This window comes from Corella eumyota, chromosome 4 (assembly GCF_963082875.1).
Source record: "Corella eumyota chromosome 4, kaCorEumy4.1, whole genome shotgun sequence".
In the NCBI taxonomy this organism is placed as follows: domain Eukaryota; kingdom Metazoa; phylum Chordata; class Ascidiacea; order Phlebobranchia; family Corellidae; genus Corella; species Corella eumyota.
The window spans coordinates 2,129,243-2,147,464 of NC_137493.1; the positions used below are offsets into that span (position 1 = coordinate 2,129,243).

Below are 18,222 nucleotides of genomic sequence, written 5' to 3' on the forward strand. Positions count from 1 at the left end.
TATTTCTTGAATTTATACGTTAACAATTATTTTTTTGTTAATTTAGCAGTACTTAAGTTGTTTTAAACAAACAAAAATGTCTGGTTTAAGTAATGGAGCTGCCCATCTTTCAACAGGACCTGTAAATATCGGGTTAATTAGAGAAGATTCAAGAAAAGAATTGTTGAGATTGTTGGATCTGTGCCCTGGAAGCAAGGTTAATATTTAAGTCAAATATTCAAGTTAAAACTATGTTATTTAATAAGGATTAATAGCTTTATATGTATTTTTGTTATTTCTACTGGCTTATGTTAAAAAATACTTATTTAAATTTCAACATTCAAAATTTTTTTTTGCTGAAGAAGTTGCAAATTACCTTTTTTTAAGATTGGCAATTTTTGCTAATGTTATTAAGCTTTTTAAATAACTTGAACATATTTATTTAGGCACTTGTATGGGACCCAGAACTAACTGAACAATTTGGTTTGATTGCTGAATATTCATTACTTAAAGAATATGAAGTTGATCGAATGTTCCCACTTAGACCAACTCGACTACCAAAGTCAAATGTTCAACACATCGTGTTCATGTGTCGGCCTGTTCCTTCCTTAATGGAGCAAGTTGCAATTAATATTAAGGAGGAGGAGAAAGGGGATGGGTTTGGGAGAAGAGAGTATCACATTTTCTTTGTTCCTTGGAAGAGTTTTTTGTGCACACAAAAGCTTGAGGTTGGTTTCAACAACATTTATTTTAGAAACTAGTAACGTTTATTTTTTATTGTTATATTCATATCACAGTAGTAAAAAAATACAAATACCTTTTTTTAAACAACCTTATGATAAACTTTTGAATTTTTTTAGGAACTTGGCGTGTTTGGTTCCTTATCGAATGTTGTAGAATATCGTCTTGATGTAATTGCATTGGACAGTGACATTCTATCGATGGAAAATCATAATTCCTTCTTAGATTTGAACATTGATGGCGATGGGACTTCTGTTTATTTGGCTGCCAAAGCTATTACTACTATTCAAAAACAATTTGGGGTTATACCCATGCTGTATGGGAAGGGAAAATGTGCCAAGGTTAATTTAACTAGACCTATTTAATTTTATGTTTACGTAAAATGTTATATAATATGGCATATAAAGTTATTATTTATGACATTTTTTTGATATGTAATGACATAAGCTTTTGCAAAAATTATCCTAATTATATACTTTAATTTGTCATTATTTTTGTTTTTTTTTATAAATTTAAGTACAAAAATTTCTCCTTAACTGTTTTAAACAATTATCTTCTTTCTAGAGTGTTTGTGGATTGGTTCAGAAAATGTGGGCGGAGTCTGGTGATAATTCGGAGGAGGAGATTAGTTTGATTGATAGGTTGGTGGTGATTGACAGGTCAGTGGACCTAATAACTCCAATGGTTACACAGTTAACATTTGAAGGATTAATCGATGAAGCTTATGGAATAAAAAATAGTAAGTTAAGTTATTTTTGGTACAATGTAAAATTTTTGCTTATTTTGACATTGAAATTTTGTAGCTATTTTCAATGGTTAGTCAACCAAAATTTATTGCTGAAATTTTAATATTTTTAGCAAGTATAATATACCTTTAATAAAGCAATAATATAATATTGCTTTTCATAATTTATTTTGTTTGATGACTGTCATTTATATATATACAGCAATAAATTATTAAAATATATTGTAAAAATGAAACGAATTGAAACAGATTTTGGAGCAAAAAATAATGCAAATCAAATTTTGATTTAAAATATAAATATATAAATACTACCACTGTATATGTAATAACTATATGAATAATAAATTAAAATTAAATTCATAGTAACTGCTTCTTTTCCGCCTGAGAATTTCTCTCAAACTTCAAAATCTGACGACCTTACTAACGAAAAGAAAAAAGTTCTTTTATCATCGAAGGATGAGTTGTACCAGGGTTTAAGAGACAAAAACTTTAATGCTGTTGGACCCACATTAAAGAAACATGCTAAAGATATATCTGAAAAATATGAGGTTTTTATCATTTTTTTGTTAACCTAATTTTTAAATATTTTATTTTTTTATCTGTGTTACTTTTACAGTGGGTGTATAAGGAAATGTTGCTTAAATTTTCACTTTGTTTTTAGGTTAAACTGCTGACCATGTTAGAATTACTGTAAAATTATGCATAAAAACTTTAAACATAATGCTCTTAACTAAATATTGGATCTAATTTAGGGAGATTCTTCATTGTGTTATTATTTTGTATTATTTTAAATGTTGGCTTAAAAACAAGAAATAATATTTTATTTTTTTACAGGCGCGACATTCAGCCAAAACAGTTGGTGAAATGAGACAATTTGTTTCACATATGCCACAAATGCAACAATCAAAGAGTGTTCTTTCTATTCACACAAGTATAGCTGAGTTAATTAAAGAATTTACAGGTATGTTTATGTATAAAAATGACAAAATATTTAACAATTCTATGACTAAAAACACTTGGTAATTTATATACAAGGCAAACATTACAACTGTATATAATGGAGCTTACTGTACGATATATGTATGTCCAATTTATAGGCCTATAAAATATTTAAAACTGCTGTTTGTGAAATATTAGTTGTGGCCAGTGGTTGGTGCCCATATTACGACAAATAAAATGCCAACTAGTGGTTTTTAAAGGACTTATGTTAACATATGTTTTAGTCAAAAGTCTTGTGATTATACATATTAGTTAAATTTATTACTTAATTTAGACGGAGATGATTTCCTTGAGAATTTATCAACTCAACAAGAATTTCTAAATGGAGTTGGAACAGATAAAATTAATCCCTTTTTAGAGGAAAGTATATTTCGTCAACGTCCCATCACCCAAGTCTTCAGACTTCTTTGTTTACAAAGTTTAACCAACAACGGTCTAAAACAAAAAGTTTTGGAGTATTATAAAAGAGAAATTTTACAGGTAAAAAATATTATTTTTTTCATGATTTTATGTTAAAAATAAATTATAGTATTTTTTAAGCACAGCGCATTTTTTTTATTGTTTTTATTCTAAAACCAAATTATTTTTGTATTTTAACTAACACAATGTTTTTTTTAGAGTTATGGTTACAAGCATTTAATCTCATTACACAAGTTAGAGCGATGTGGTTTAATTCGCACCAACAATGGACCTTGGAATTATAATACTATAAGAAAATCATTAAATTTAATTGTAGAGGATATTAACGAAAAGGTAAAAGCACTAATCTATATATAACAAGCGTAATGGTAGAAGTGTATATAAATACATGTTTTTTTTTTGTATATATTCTTATTCTTGATGTGGAAAAGTCGAATGCGCGACTTAAACATAGAGTAACATCAGTTACTCCGACCCAGTCTCGAGTTGCCTGTGGCAGTTTGGGATATTATAGATTATAATTGCACATTAATTATGCTGCTGATTAAATGCTGGCTCAGCAGGAGTTCATACCGTTTCGAGTGCTTTACTCAAGGGCGTTACAGCATGAGAGCAGTGAGGATTGAACTCACGACTTCATGTGTGGTGTAGCAAGTGTTCTTACTACTTCACCTTGCTGCCGGGTATTTTTTTTTTATTTTAAATGAATTAAATGTAGCCCATAGGGCGGTCACTTAATTAGCATTAATTAATCCATCATTACATGGTATTTTTTTGTAGCTCTTCTGAATATCACATTTTTGATTAATTTTTGTAGGACCCACAAGATATAGCATATGTTCATAGTGGGTATGCCCCTCTTAGTATAAGGTTGGTTCAAATCCTATCCCATCCGGGATGGAGAAGCATCGACGAAGTTCTTAAAATATTGCCTGGACCAACTGTTCATGGAATTCAACAAGTTAAACCAAAGACCAAATGTAAGCTTCATAATTAATTTTTAAGGCTTTGTGTTAATAGATAATCAAATATGTACTTGGTTTTAACATAGGTAAATACAAGATAATATTCTATAGTTTGATTTTACAGTTTAAAAATTATTAACTCAGTATAAATACATTAGGTTTTGACATATTAATATGTAAGACAAGATATATCATATTATAGTTTAAAATTTATAAAAAAATAAGTATATTTGGTTGATGGTATAATGTAAACTTTGTTGTTTACAATAAAATAAGATAAAAATCTGTACTGACTTTTTTTTCAAATTTCAAGGCTTTACTAAATTAAGTCCAAATTTGCTAATGTTAAATTTAACAATTTTTTTTGACTTGTTTTGATTTTAAATATGTTTTATCATGTAATAGGGCAAGGCAGCTTGAGTGGAGATAGTAACTCATCAAGCACAGTCACGCTTGTTTATTTTATCGGTGGCATGACTTATGCCGAGATGTCAGCACTCCGATATTTATCCTCGCTTAAGAATGGATTTGAATATGTTGCCGCAACAACTAACATGATAAACGGAACATCTTTGATTAAAATGATGATAGAAGAATCATAATAGGTTTGATGTTTGATTTTAATTTGTATAACTCTACTTAACCAACGTATGCTAGCAAGTGTTAAAATAGCAAAATGTCTTAATAACATTAAGTTTATAAAGTGATAACGTACACTAAACAAAATGGCTTGATATGGTTAAAATGAATTAAGTAAATTAAAAAGTGTGATTACTATATATATTTATACACACTTTTAACCATCCTAATCTAATTAAAATATATAATCTATATTTCATAATGAATTAAAATTTAAATCCATTTACAACTTTAACTTATTTCTAAACAACAAAGTAATATTCTTATTATACAAATTTTCATCTTTTTTAGTTTTTGTTTCGAATTTTTTTTGATTTTTGTTTATTTTTCTGTGCAATATTTTGTTTTAATTTCTGCAGTCAATTAAAATTTATTTTCTCTTTATTTTTGTTTTTTTTTTTAGACATTCTGTAGAACACTTTTTAGAATTTTATTTGTAGTTGCACCTTTACAATTTACTTTACAGCACCTTGTATATAAGCATTAAGTATTTTGAACTAATTTACATTACACAAACACGTTATTATAAAACAGAAACACTTTTAGCCAGCTGTTCTTGCTCTGTATGTTAACCAGTTCTTATACTCCAGTTGAAAATGGCGCAAACCTGCAAAAAAATGATAAAGAGTCAAAACTCCTTCACTGGACTATAAAAAGTCTTGTTTAAATATTATTTTGAACCTTAGTTTAACCTAAAATTCTTGCTAGAAAGGGACATGCATATAGATTCGACGATCTACCTATTTTATTATTTTTACCTGCAACTACCCCTTGCATTCCCGCATTGTAATCGAGCCCAACTCCATTGCTCCTAAAATTTGACCGATCGTCCTGCCACTGATCCAAGTTATCCGGACCTCCGACCAAGGCTCCGTATAAAATCTGTGGATTGGATGAATCTGATTCAAAAACATCCCATTCGCATCGACCGTCTAACGGGCATGAACTAAAAATAAAAATTAACAAGTTTTGCGTAAAAAATTTACCCATTCTATTGAAGAATACTAAAATTATTTTCGTTATGATTAAATCACATTGTTTATAAACCCCCCTTAAAAATAATAATATTTCCATTAATTTGACGAAAATTCTTTAAAAATTATCCCCAAAATACTTCAAAAGTATAGAGATTTGCTGTTTTACCTCATTCTGTGATGAGGTCTCTTGGGATATTTGGTTCCGTATCCAATCACAAAACTTTTTCCGGTTTTGCCAAGAATATAATCTATTTGACTCTCCGCAAATTCCCTGTAATAAAAGATTGTTTGTCATATATATTTATGAAAATAGTTAACTGCTATCCAATGTCCAATCATATTATCTTAAAGCTACCAGAATGGTATCACCCAAAAAGATGCCAGATATTATTATCTAAACGATTTTTTTTTTGAAGAGTTTGTATTGTACAAAGTTATTATTCTACCTCCATGCTATTTTTCTATCATCGGGGGTTTGGGGTAAGGTCGAGGCAACCAAACACACAAATGCAGCGTTGCAAGCATATCTTGTCGTCCCCCATTCGTTTGTAAACAACAAACCTTGCGGTGTGTACTCAGCACCTCCTCCTGTAGTAAAAATCAAGGGTTCTCAGTTTAATAAATTTTCAATACAACGCAAGTGTTCAAATTAAGGTCAAAAGTTTTCCTTTTTGTCAAACTTTTATATCTTGAAAACTACTTAATGTAAAATTATGGCATCTTTGTGCAAGTCTGAAAAGTGCCAGTATAATTAAAAAACCAACACTTTAAACAACGTTAAAGTTTTCACATCGTCTACACACTAACAATATTTAAACCTGCCTGGTAAGTTGTATTCGCAAAAAGAAGTAACAGGTTTAAGGTACTCCTGTGCTGGTTGTGTTGCACCATTCCTTTGTGCAAACTTTGCCATTAGAACCTGAACTCCGACGGTTTTCGAGTCCCAGGAGAACTCCGATTGCGGCGATTTTAAGTTATGCTTCTCATAGAATCCTCCGGCATCCGCTAAGTAGCGGTGTTCATTTGTGACGTCATATAACCACAATGCCGCCCAAGCTAGCTCGTCGTGGTAGCTTTTAAAAAAATAATCAAAACTTTGATTTTATGATTCAAAAATGATTTTTAAAGTGTTTAATAGAGACAATGTGTTGGTAAGTCATCTTCTAACTACACTGGGAGGAAACTAGACATTTAAAAAAGCAATAAGGTTAAACTTTTACCTGCTTGAAGCGTAATATGGAATCACTTCTCTGATTGAGCTGGAATAAACGCTGCGATATCTTGTAGCGAATTCGTACAACTCTTTCGCGTGACGTAGTAATTCGACTACGTACGGATCATCTAAATAAATAATTGTGATGCTATTTTAGAAACAAAACAAGAAAATTAAATTTAAATATATTTTTTATTTAAAAGTTGGCCCTACAACTTTAGTTATATTTGAAGAAATGTAAAAAATGTTAGTTTTCATGAAGTACATCATTTACCTCTGCTGACATTTGTAGCGATCAACACTTTAGCTGTTGCTGCCAAAGCTGCTGCTGTCTCACCAGCAAGATCCGAGCCCGGGTTTTTGTCAGTTATACTAAAGCAAGGTCGAGGTACATTCATTTCATCAGGTCGCGACCAGAAAGTATTTTCGACATCAGGATTTCCAACCTAAGATTGTTCAAAGTTTGTTAAAATAAGATGCATTTTAAGCCTAAATTTAAATTCTTATAGAGCGTACAAGATGGACAAAACATCTACAAAGTTGTCTTCTAATGGCAAAAGTTTTTTAAATTTGCAAATACGTGTTATGTTTGTTTTAAAATTAGAAACTTTTTGGCTCCACATCTATACAACCAGCATAGAAAATATACATAAGGTATTTCACTTGAGGTATTTAAATATTCGACCAAGCAAACCAAATCTTGCCTGATTGATAATGTTGTTAACCGGTAATCCGTATTAGACATATCGCAGTTTGCATAACCGCCTTCACAGACAACTTACCATTCCAACTAACTTGTACTTAGAAACATGAGCTTTCATAAAGTAATCGGCTCCCCACTTAAGAGCACGTGTAAGAAACGTTGTCTCCCAAGCTGACTTATAAGCATCTGGAAACTCAAGAAAACCCCAAGCCAGGACAGTCATTGCAGATGCAGTTGGGAAGCCAAATTTGATATAGTCCCCAGCTAAAAACAAATAAACATAAAACATTCCTCATGATGTGTTTATTTTGTATAAAAGAATTATGTCTTTTACTTGAAATTCGTCCAAGCAAGCAAAATTTTCATTGTTAATGATATTTTTACAACAGTTTCGACTGTGCTACATTTGCAACCAACTACATATACTTAGACATCTCTATGTTAAAACTTACAAACGTAATATCCTCCTTGTAGATCAACTCCTCCACATTCTTGACCATCATGCATATGAGAGTTTGTTTTCCAGTATATTCTACCGTTCGTTCCAGCATTCCCCGATCTTTGTGCTTCGTAGAACAACAACGAATTGTGAATTAGCTTTGAGTAAAAACAAAACGTATAAACGAAAGGAACTTTACAGGTTAAAAATGAAGGTCAATGTTATAAAGAGCTTTATGTTGTAATCTAAACTTGGTGTTAAATCAGAATGTTTTCTTTATTTGTGACCCTATTTGTATAGTTATTTACAAATGCAACTTAAACCCACAACAACTTTGTTTTATACCCTAACAAGTTACCAGGTTATAGTTGTAACTATTTCGTGGTGTAAAAAGTGGTTTTGCCTGCGGGGCACCACCCGAAAACTGCGCCGTCACTGGCGTTTTCATCGTCGTGGTTGTTGTTGCTTTCGTCACAAGTTTGCCTGAAACAATGACGTCATAGTTACGTAACAAAGAAAAAGACTAATAACTTGAGCAAATATTTAAGTTAAATTTTTTGTTATAGCTTTTAATCTAGTAAGTATACCTGGAAATAAAGTTACTGGGTAAATGGTGTTTGACATTTATGTCTTAAGGTTATAGAAATTTTTTTTAAGCTTACCAATATCACATCTTAGCCTTGACGAATGTTTATATTTAACAATTTTACTCGATCTCACACCAGTTCTCGAATCAACACACCAGCAAGATCCTCTATACCTCCAACATTGAAGTACATTATATCTTCTTGGGTTATTCTTATTACATTGTGGAATGTTGCATCGTTTTAACGGCTTTCCTGCGGCTTCGCATACCGAGGTTAGTCGTTCTTTTACTCGACTACATGATGGAGCTGAAAGTTTTAAAAAAAGATTAAAAATTAAATAATTAACAGTCCGCAAGCCTCTGGTTCACTTTAACTTAGTTAAAACTAATTAAAGAAAAATAGCGTAAATTAAAATGGTAAACTTAATATTTATTAGTACACTAAATATTAAAAAAGATATATAATTATAAAGTATATCAAAAAGAGTTAAAATTTACTGAATTTCGCAGCCTTTGTGCGTTTCACTTCAGATGTCGTTGTCGTCGAAACTTTTGTTGTTAAAGTTGGTTTTGCCTGGGGTGGGGACCGCGTCTGCACGAACCAAAAGAACCCTGCACCAGGGGGTTTTGTTCGTGGGGTCGTGGTGGACACTGTGGGGGCCGTTGTCGTGGTAACAGTTAGAACAGGAAACATTTCAAAGTTATCGGGAAGAATGTACTAGAATAAATTTAATATGACGTAACAATGATAAGTTTAATTGGGTAATAATATTGTTTTGTATAAAACAATAAACTTTTAAATGTATTTGTAACAACGTCTAATTATTACGTAATAATATAGTGTCCAACATATCAAGCTTCTGGAATAGATAAAAGTTTAAAAATTTTATGATTTATTATTTATTTGAATCACAATCTATACTTGAATAATTTAAAAATAGAATTTCTAAATTCACCTCTCCAACGTTGTAAACTTTCATTTCATGTTCATGGTTGTTATATGGGTTCGGTTTATAAACTTTATCGCGAAATACGATGACGGGTCGGGGTCCGTAATATTCAGTGTAATCTACATCCGGTTCCATTATAAAGTCAATAAGGTATCTGCGTAAAAACGAAATTTAAAGTTAAAAAAGCTTTTTGTTTACTGGTTTTAGTTAATAAAATAAAAAATTAAGAAACTTACAAATTTAAATTATCAACCTACCTTTGATCCATAACCTGACCCACATATTGGTGTCCATTCCATCGAGTTTGTTTTATATAGAGAATCTTTTTATCAGGACTTTGGTGAAAGAATGTTCCTTGCCATGCCTATAGATTTATGTTTCAAAAAAAACTTTAATTACATTTTGTCGAAACTAATAAGTCGTAAAACAAGCAGGTGATTTGGTTAATGTTAATCTAAGCAAGTACAACTAAAGGTTATAGACAGTATTTTAAGATACTGTTTAGGCTGTGAAATCGTCATTTCCAAAGCGGGAATACTTTCCTATAATTTGTAACTACAAATGTTTTCGCGTTTTAATAGTTAAAGAAAACCCAACTTAGCATTCAGCTAACATAATCAGGTTATAAAATAAACCCCCTTAACAGTAACCTACTTCAAAGTTGACGATAGGCTGGGGATAAATTAAGGCGATCCACCAACTTGGAAACTCAACAGTGACTGGGAGCTTGAAATGGCCGATGTAACCTGCATGAGTTTGATTCTTCCAACCTTGTCCTTCAATCTAAATCAAAATACAAAACATCGTTGAAAAATATCGTCGATGTTCCAATGTTTCAAAGTCTAAAACATTGCAAAACTTTTTTGTTTCCGCTAGTTAAAATTAAATCTCTCTATTTCAAATTTCCCTTTTTATTATAGTTAGTTAATTTAAATATATCTCAAATTGAATAACATTATTTTACGGCTGTTAAAGTGACTCTTAGTTGTATTCCAAACTTACAAAAAATACGGGGTTGATATTTCCAAAGTTTCCTGGTAAAAAATATAACAGAATCCCGAATAGCAAGTAAATTTTCATTTTATTTATGTTGTCTTTGACGGTATTTAAAACTTTAGGTGATTTAATAAACTCTTATAACCTTGTTTTAAATTCTGAAATCTAAACTTGTCTTCTAACTCTTTTTGCCAATTTAATCGTTTGAATAATAATCTAAATTTTCGTTTAAAAGTATCAATATAGCTCGAGTTTTTGGTTTATTTTATTGCGATTTTTTCCTGTATTGGATTATGACTAACCATAATAACGTGCACCAATCGTCGATTTTGTTACGAATCGCCGTGGGCATTGTCATATGCTATGACGTCATAACCCTTTATTAGCCAATATCACTAATACTGAACCAATTTTAATAAAAAAAATAATTTTTCTGTTGCGAAAGGGTTAAATATTTAATAAAAAGTTTATTGCATATAAAATCGAAAAATTTTTTGCAGGATTTTCTAAAGAAAGTGAATAATTTTTTCTAAATTGATATAAGTTTTAATGTAAAAATTACACTTTTAATATTTTTATTTTAACAAAATTATATAAAAAAAATTTTTTGCGCTGCAAAATTGTAGAAAATGCATAAAAAATAACCTAATGCATCTAATTCTTTGCCAATAGATCCTGTGTTTAAAAATCATACTAATGGTACGCTATTTTTAAAATGCTTAATGTAATATGTGGTTTAAATATTTTTTAAATTTAACAACACATTCCTTTTTTAATTAAATAGATAAAAAGATATCACAAAAATATAAAAGTAAAGGTTTCTAATTCATATCTTTAAAGCATATTTAAAAACTAAAATCATTTGAATAAGATTGTGTAGTTATATTAGCATACTAGGAATTTTAATAATAATAGCCCAGTGCTTTATGTTTGCAAAACTTGCATTTTTAAAATTAAAATTATAGATAATGCTGCAAAATTTACAAGTATCAATACCTTTTTATGCAACGAATATAAATTTGTTGAATTTTACAAAACTTAGCATAATAATAAAAAAATGTTTTGTTATTGTTTTTTAAAACAATTACTAGTTCACAATTTTTATTTAGTCATAATTAATAACAAAAATATTATTTAACCAACTAATGTAAACATGAATATGTTAATTCGTATTGAAAATAATTCAACTATTATGTAGGTTATAGGCTATGTATAAAAAGAAAAAAATTGGAGAAACACAAAGATTGTTAAAGGGTGTTATCTAATGTTTTGAATTAAAAATTGAACATTTACAATATAAATGAGAGTTTATTTCGTATTAGGAATACTGGTTTATTTTATAGAAAGAGGCTTGGGAATTCTTAGTCCCAAGTTTTTAGTAAGTTTGCAGAGCAGTTTTTAATGTGGATAAATAAACTATTTTACCCTATGTTTAAAATTATTAAACTTTATTTAATCTTATTTATCTAAATCATATCAATGGTTACAAAAATTTAAACATTTAAATAAATGAAATTAACAAAAAATTAATGTTGTTTATTATTTTTAACAACTTTTTTGTTGTACTAAAAAAATTTAAATTCTAAATTTTTTTAAATTTATTTATTACTACAACAAAATATTATTTTTACGATTTGTAATGTTTTAGATTGAAGGACAAGGTTGGAAGAATCAAACTCATGCAGGTTACATCAGTCACTTTAAGCTTCCAGTCACTGTTGAGTTTCCAAGTTGGTGGATCGCCTTAATTTATCCTCAACCTATTGTTAACTTTGAGGTGAGTTAATATGAAAGGATTTATTTTACAATTTTATTTCACATTCAATGTAATAATGTTAGCTAAATGCTTAGTCGGTATTTATTTAACTGTTGTAACGTAAAAGCATCTGTGGGTACAAATCATATTAAAGTATTGGCAGCGTGGTGTAGTGGTAAGAACGCTTGCTACACCACACATGAGGTCATGGGTTCAATCCCCACTGATCTCATACTGTAGTGCCCTTGAGTAAGGTGCTATAGACGGTATAAACTCCTGCTGAGCCAACACTTAATCAGCAGTATAATTATCGGGCAATTATAATCTATAATATCCCAAACTGCCACAGGCAACTCGAGACTGGGTTGGAGGAACTGGTGTTACTCTATGTTTAAGTCGCGTATTTGACTTTTCCACATCGAGAATAAAGATATATACAAAAAAAAAATTCCCCAACCCATCAGCAATTTTATGTTTAGTAAATATGTGCTTTTTTTTAATAAAAGTTTGTTTTTAATGTATTTAATTTATAGGCATGGGGGGGAAAATTCTTTAACCAAAGCCCTGACAAAAAGATTCTTTACATTAAACAAAAAAGATGGAATAAACATCAATATGAGGGTCAGGTTATTGATCAGAGGTTCGATTTTAAACTTGTTTTTTTTTAATATTTTCTTTTTTTTCTTTCACATGTTTGTTTTAATAAAGTCATTATAAAAAATAAAACAAATATTATTTTAATTTTTTTAAATTTTAAACAATTTATAATGACTGTCCATTACTAAATGGACATGATTTTTTAGACTGAACTTTATTAACTCGTTACACAAAAAAGTGTAGAATATTTAAAAACAATGTGCTATATTTGATTAAAGTTTTTGTGTAAAAATTACTATGTGTCTTACAGGTATCTCATAGACTTTATAATGGAACCCGATGTAGATTACAATGAATATTACGGACCCCGACCCATCATCGTATTTGGCGATAAAGTTTATAAACCGAACCCATATAACAACCAAGAACATGAAATGAAAGTTTACAATATTGAAGAGGTGAATTTGAATTACATTTTAAGATTATCCAAATATAGATTGTAATTCAAATAAATAATAGATCATAAAGTTTTAAAACTAACATTCATTTTAAAAAACATGATAGGTTTTATTACTTTATTACTACTTAAAAATACAGCATTAGTTTCAATATATGTTAATGACAATTGTTTTATGAAAAACATATTTACAATATTACTGAACTAAAGAAAAGGTAATTTAATAATAAAAGTTTTATTTAAAAAATGTGTTTTTAGGGTCTTTTTTTAGGGTCGGCAACAATTCCTAAAATCCACAGAAAAAGGTCACTTGGTGGAAAAATCTTAAATTATATAAAACCTAGGTTACGAGATGCAAGACAAGGGACTTCAACAACTGCAATGCAAAGTACAGTGACAAAGGCAAATGGTAATTTATTTAGGTTTTATTTTTTTTTATTTGTAGGCAATTAACAATGTACTTTTTATAAGTAGCCAAATGCTAAAAAAAGCTTGTTATGGATTTATTTTTTTTAATTTTAAAACAAAAATGATATTTTAGAAATTAAAATCAGTGTATTTCTCTAACAAAAAAATCATCGATTTTTTTATGTTAAGGTAATACATGTGATCAAGTAATACAACGTGAAATTGAAAAATGTGAAGCAAACAATACACCATTGGACCAATGCAAATTGCCACAATGTGATGAAGACAATTCTCAAACAATCCTTCGATGTTCAGTAGAGGACAACACTTGCTATTGTGAAGACCCAGAAACTGGGGAAATAACAAGCAGAGTTGTCCAATACAAGCAAAAGTCAATGCTGGCGTGCACTGCAGGTACTTTTTTTTAATTAATAATTTTAAATAATCATTGCACAACTTTAAAGCCCAAAAATAACAATGACATGATTTAGTATTAAAACACTGGTTTTACAGCCTTTAATGCTGTAATACTTTTGAGTCAAGCGCTATCACAGTTTAAATTACTGCTGAGCAAGCTTGCCTTAAAACAAAAATATATCTAATGCAAAATTCGAGTTAGTAAATTTAAAGTCTACTTAAAGAAATATATTTATATCAAGCTAAGTTAGATAAGCATACATTTTGTAAAAGTTAGTGAATCAATAAAAGCAATGTTTTTGTTTAGAGGAAAACCCATGTGAAGATAAAACTTATCCCTGTAGTCCAGTTGCTAATTGTACAAACAATGCTGGGTCATATATTTGTTCTTGTAATACTGGTTACATTGGCGATGGAATTACCTGTGCAGATGAGAATGAATGTTCAACAATGAATGGCGGTTGTGACAGTAATGCCAGCTGTATGAACAATGTTGGGTCATTTACTTGTTCTTGTAATACTGGTTACATTGGCGATGGAATTACCTGTGCAGATGAAAATGAATGTTCAACAATGAATGGCGGTTGTGACAGTAATGCCAACTGTATGAACAATGTTGGGTCATTCACTTGTTCTTGTAATACTGGTTACATGGGTGATGGATTTACCTGTGCAGATGAAAATGAATGTTCAACAATGAAAGGCGGTTGTGACAGTAATGCCAACTGTATGAACAATGTTGGGTCATTTACTTGTTCTTGTAATACTGGTTACATTGGCGATGGATTTACCTGTGCAGATGTAAATGAATGTTCAACAATGAATGGCGGTTGTGACAGTAATGCCAACTGTATGAACAATGTTGGGTCATTCACTTGTTCTTGTAATACTGGTTACATTGGCGATGGAATTACCTGTGCAGATGAAAATGAATGTTCAACAATGAATGGCGGTTGTGACAGTAATGCCAACTGTATGAACAATGTTGGGTCATTCACTTGTTCTTGTAATACTGGTTACATTGGCGATGGAATTACCTGTGCAGATGAAAATGAATGTTCAACAATGAATGGCGGTTGTGACAGTAATGCCAACTGTATGAACAATGTTGGGTCATTCACTTGTTCTTGTAATACTGGTTACATTGGCGATGGAATTACCTGTGCAGATGAAAATGAATGTTCAACAATGAATGGCGGTTGTGACAGTAATGCCAACTGTATGAACAATGTTGGGTCATTCACTTGTTCTTGTAATACTGGTTACATGGGTGATGGATTTACCTGTACAGATGAAAATGAATGTTCAACAATGAATGGCGGTTGTGACAGTAATGCCAACTGTATGAACAATGTTGGGTCATTTACTTGTTCTTGTAATACTGGTTACATTGGCGATGGAATTACCTGTGCAGATGAAAATGAATGTTCAACAATGAATGGCGGTTGTGACAGTAATGCCAACTGTATGAACAATGTTGGGTCATTTACTTGTTCTTGTAATACTGGTTACATTGGCGATGGACTTACCTGTGCAGATGAAAATGAATGTTCAACAATGAATGGCGGTTGTGACAGTAATGCCAACTGTATGAACAATGTTGGGTCATTCACTTGTTCTTGTAATACTGGTTACATGGGTGATGGATTTACCTGTGCAGATGAAAATGAATGTTCAACAATGAAAGGCGGTTGTGACAGTAATGCCAACTGTATGAACAATGTTGGGTCATTTACTTGTTCTTGTAATACTGGTTACATTGGCGATGGATTTACCTGTGCAGATGTAAATGAATGTTCAACAATGAATGGCGGTTGTGACAGTAATGCCAACTGTATGAACAATGTTGGGTCATTCACTTGTTCTTGTAATACTGGTTACATTGGCGATGGAATTACCTGTGCAGATGAAAATGAATGTTCAACAATGAATGGCGGTTGTGACAGTAATGCCAACTGTATGAACAATGTTGGGTCATTCACTTGTTCTTGTAATACTGGTTACATTGGCGATGGAATTACCTGTGCAGATGAAAATGAATGTTCAACAATGAATGGCGGTTGTGACAGTAATGCCAACTGTATGAACAATGTTGGGTCATTCACTTGTTCTTGTAATACTGGTTACATTGGCGATGGAATTACCTGTGCAGATGAAAATGAATGTTCAACAATGAATGGCGGTTGTGACAGTAATGCCAACTGTATGAACAATGTTGGGTCATTCACTTGTTCTTGTAATACTGGTTACATGGGTGATGGATTTACCTGTACAGATGAAAATGAATGTTCAACAATGAATGGCGGTTGTGACAGTAATGCCAACTGTATGAACAATGTTGGGTCATTTACTTGTTCTTGTAATACTGGTTACATTGGCGATGGAATTACCTGTGCAGATGAAAATGAATGTTCAACAATGAATGGCGGTTGTGACAGTAATGCCAACTGTATGAACAATGTTGGGTCATTTACTTGTTCTTGTAATACTGGTTACATTGGCGATGGAATTACCTGTGCAGATGAAAATGAATGTTCAACAATGAATGGCGGTTGTGACAGTAATGCCAACTGTATGAACAATGTTGGGTCATTTACTTGTTCTTGTAATACTGGTTACATTGGCGATGGAATTACCTGTGCAGATGAAAATGAATGTTCAACAATGAATGGCGGTTGTGACAGTAATGCCAATTGTATGAACAATGTTGGGTCATTCACTTGTTCTTGTATTACTGGTTACATGGGTGATGGATTTACCTGTGCAGATGAAAATGAATGTTCAACAATGAATGGCGGTTGTGACAGTAATGCCAACTGTATGAACAATGTTGGGTCATTTACTTGTTCTTGTAATACTGGTTACATGGGTAATGGATTTACCTGTACAGATGAAAATGAATGTTCAACAATGAATGGCGGTTGTGACAGTAATGCCAATTGTATGAACAATGTTGGGTCATTTACTTGTTCTTGTAATACTGGTTACATGGGTGATGGATTTACCTGTGCAGATGAAAATGAATGTTCAACAATGTATGGCGGTTGTGACAGTAATGCCAACTGTATGAACAATGTTGGGTCATTTACTTGTTCTTGTAATACTGGTTACATGGGTGATGGATTTACCTGTACAGATGAAAATGAATGTTCAACAATGAATGGCGGTTGTGACAGTAATGCCAACTGTATGAACAATGTTGGGTCATTTACTTGTTCTTGTAATACTGGTTACATGGGTGATGGATTTACCTGTGCCGATGAAAATGAATGTTCAACAATGAATGGCGGTTGTGACAGTAATGCCAACTGTATGAACAATGTTGGGTCATTTACTTGTTCTTGTAATACTGGTTACATGGGTGATGGATTTACCTGTACAGATGAAAATGAATGTTCAACAATGAATGGCGGTTGTGACAGTAATGCCAACTGTATGAACAATGTTGGGTCATTTACTTGTTCTTGTAATACTGGTTACATGGGTGATGGATTTACCTGTACAGATGAAAATGAATGTTCAACAATGAATGGCGGTTGTGACAGTAATGCCAACTGTATGAACAATGTTGGGTCATTCACTTGTTCTTGTAATACTGGTTACATGGGTGATGGAATTACCTGTTCAGATGAAAATGAATGTTCAACAATGAATGGCGGTTGTGACAGTAATGCCAACTGTATGAACAATGTTGGGTCATTTACTTGTTCTTTTAATACTGGTTACATTGGCGATGGAATTACCTGTTCAGATGAAAATGAATGTTCAACATTGAATGGCGGCTGTGACAGTAATGCCAACTGTATGAACAATGTTGGGTCATTCACTTGTTCTTGTAATACTGGTTACATTGGCGATGGAATTACCTGTGCAGATGAAAATGAATGTTCAACAATGAATGGCGGTTGTGACAGTAATGCCAACTGTATGAACAATGTTGGGTCATTCACTTGTTCTTGTAATACTGGTTACATTGGCGATGGAATTACCTGTGCAGATGAAAATGAATGTTCAACAATGTATGGCGGTTGTGACAGTAATGCCAACTGTATAAACAATGTTGGGTCATTCAGTTGTTCTTGTAATAGTGGTTACATGGGTGATGGAATTACCTGTTCAGATGAAAATGAATGTTCAACAATGAATGGCGGTTGTGACAGTAATGCCAACTGTATGAACAATGTTGGGTCATTTACTTGTTCTTGTAATACTGGTTACATGGGTGATGGATTTAC

General features: G+C 31.6%; 2 protein-coding genes across 2 annotated transcripts; one reads left to right on the forward strand and one right to left on the reverse strand.

The window, feature by feature from the left end:
• Positions 1-56: 56 nt before the first annotated feature.
• Positions 57-4,840, forward strand: LOC145751632 (vacuolar protein sorting-associated protein 33A-like). The gene is made up of 10 exons (XM_082567819.1): positions 57-196; positions 426-707; positions 840-1,061; positions 1,285-1,459; positions 1,829-2,013; positions 2,300-2,426; positions 2,739-2,944; positions 3,083-3,217; positions 3,702-3,864; positions 4,255-4,840. Exons 1-10 carry the CDS (start codon positions 77-79, stop codon positions 4,449-4,451), a joined length of 1,812 nt encoding a protein of 603 aa, XP_082423945.1. The 5' UTR covers positions 57-76; the 3' UTR covers positions 4,452-4,840.
• A 62-nt stretch (positions 4,841-4,902) lies between these two features.
• On the reverse strand, positions 4,903-10,594 carry LOC145751631 (uncharacterized). Its single transcript, XM_082567818.1, has 16 exons — positions 10,359-10,594; positions 10,011-10,139; positions 9,614-9,720; positions 9,363-9,510; positions 8,905-9,124; positions 8,483-8,713; positions 8,179-8,303; positions 7,834-7,978; positions 7,461-7,645; positions 6,953-7,124; positions 6,686-6,806; positions 6,288-6,538; positions 5,912-6,053; positions 5,632-5,736; positions 5,247-5,434; positions 4,903-5,095 (listed from the first exon to the last, which is right to left on the reverse strand). The coding sequence occupies exons 1-16, from the start codon at positions 10,434-10,436 to the stop codon at positions 5,031-5,033; spliced, it is 2,412 nt and encodes an 803-aa protein (XP_082423944.1). The 5' UTR covers positions 10,437-10,594; the 3' UTR covers positions 4,903-5,030.
• Between the last annotated feature and the right edge of the window lie 7,628 nt (positions 10,595-18,222).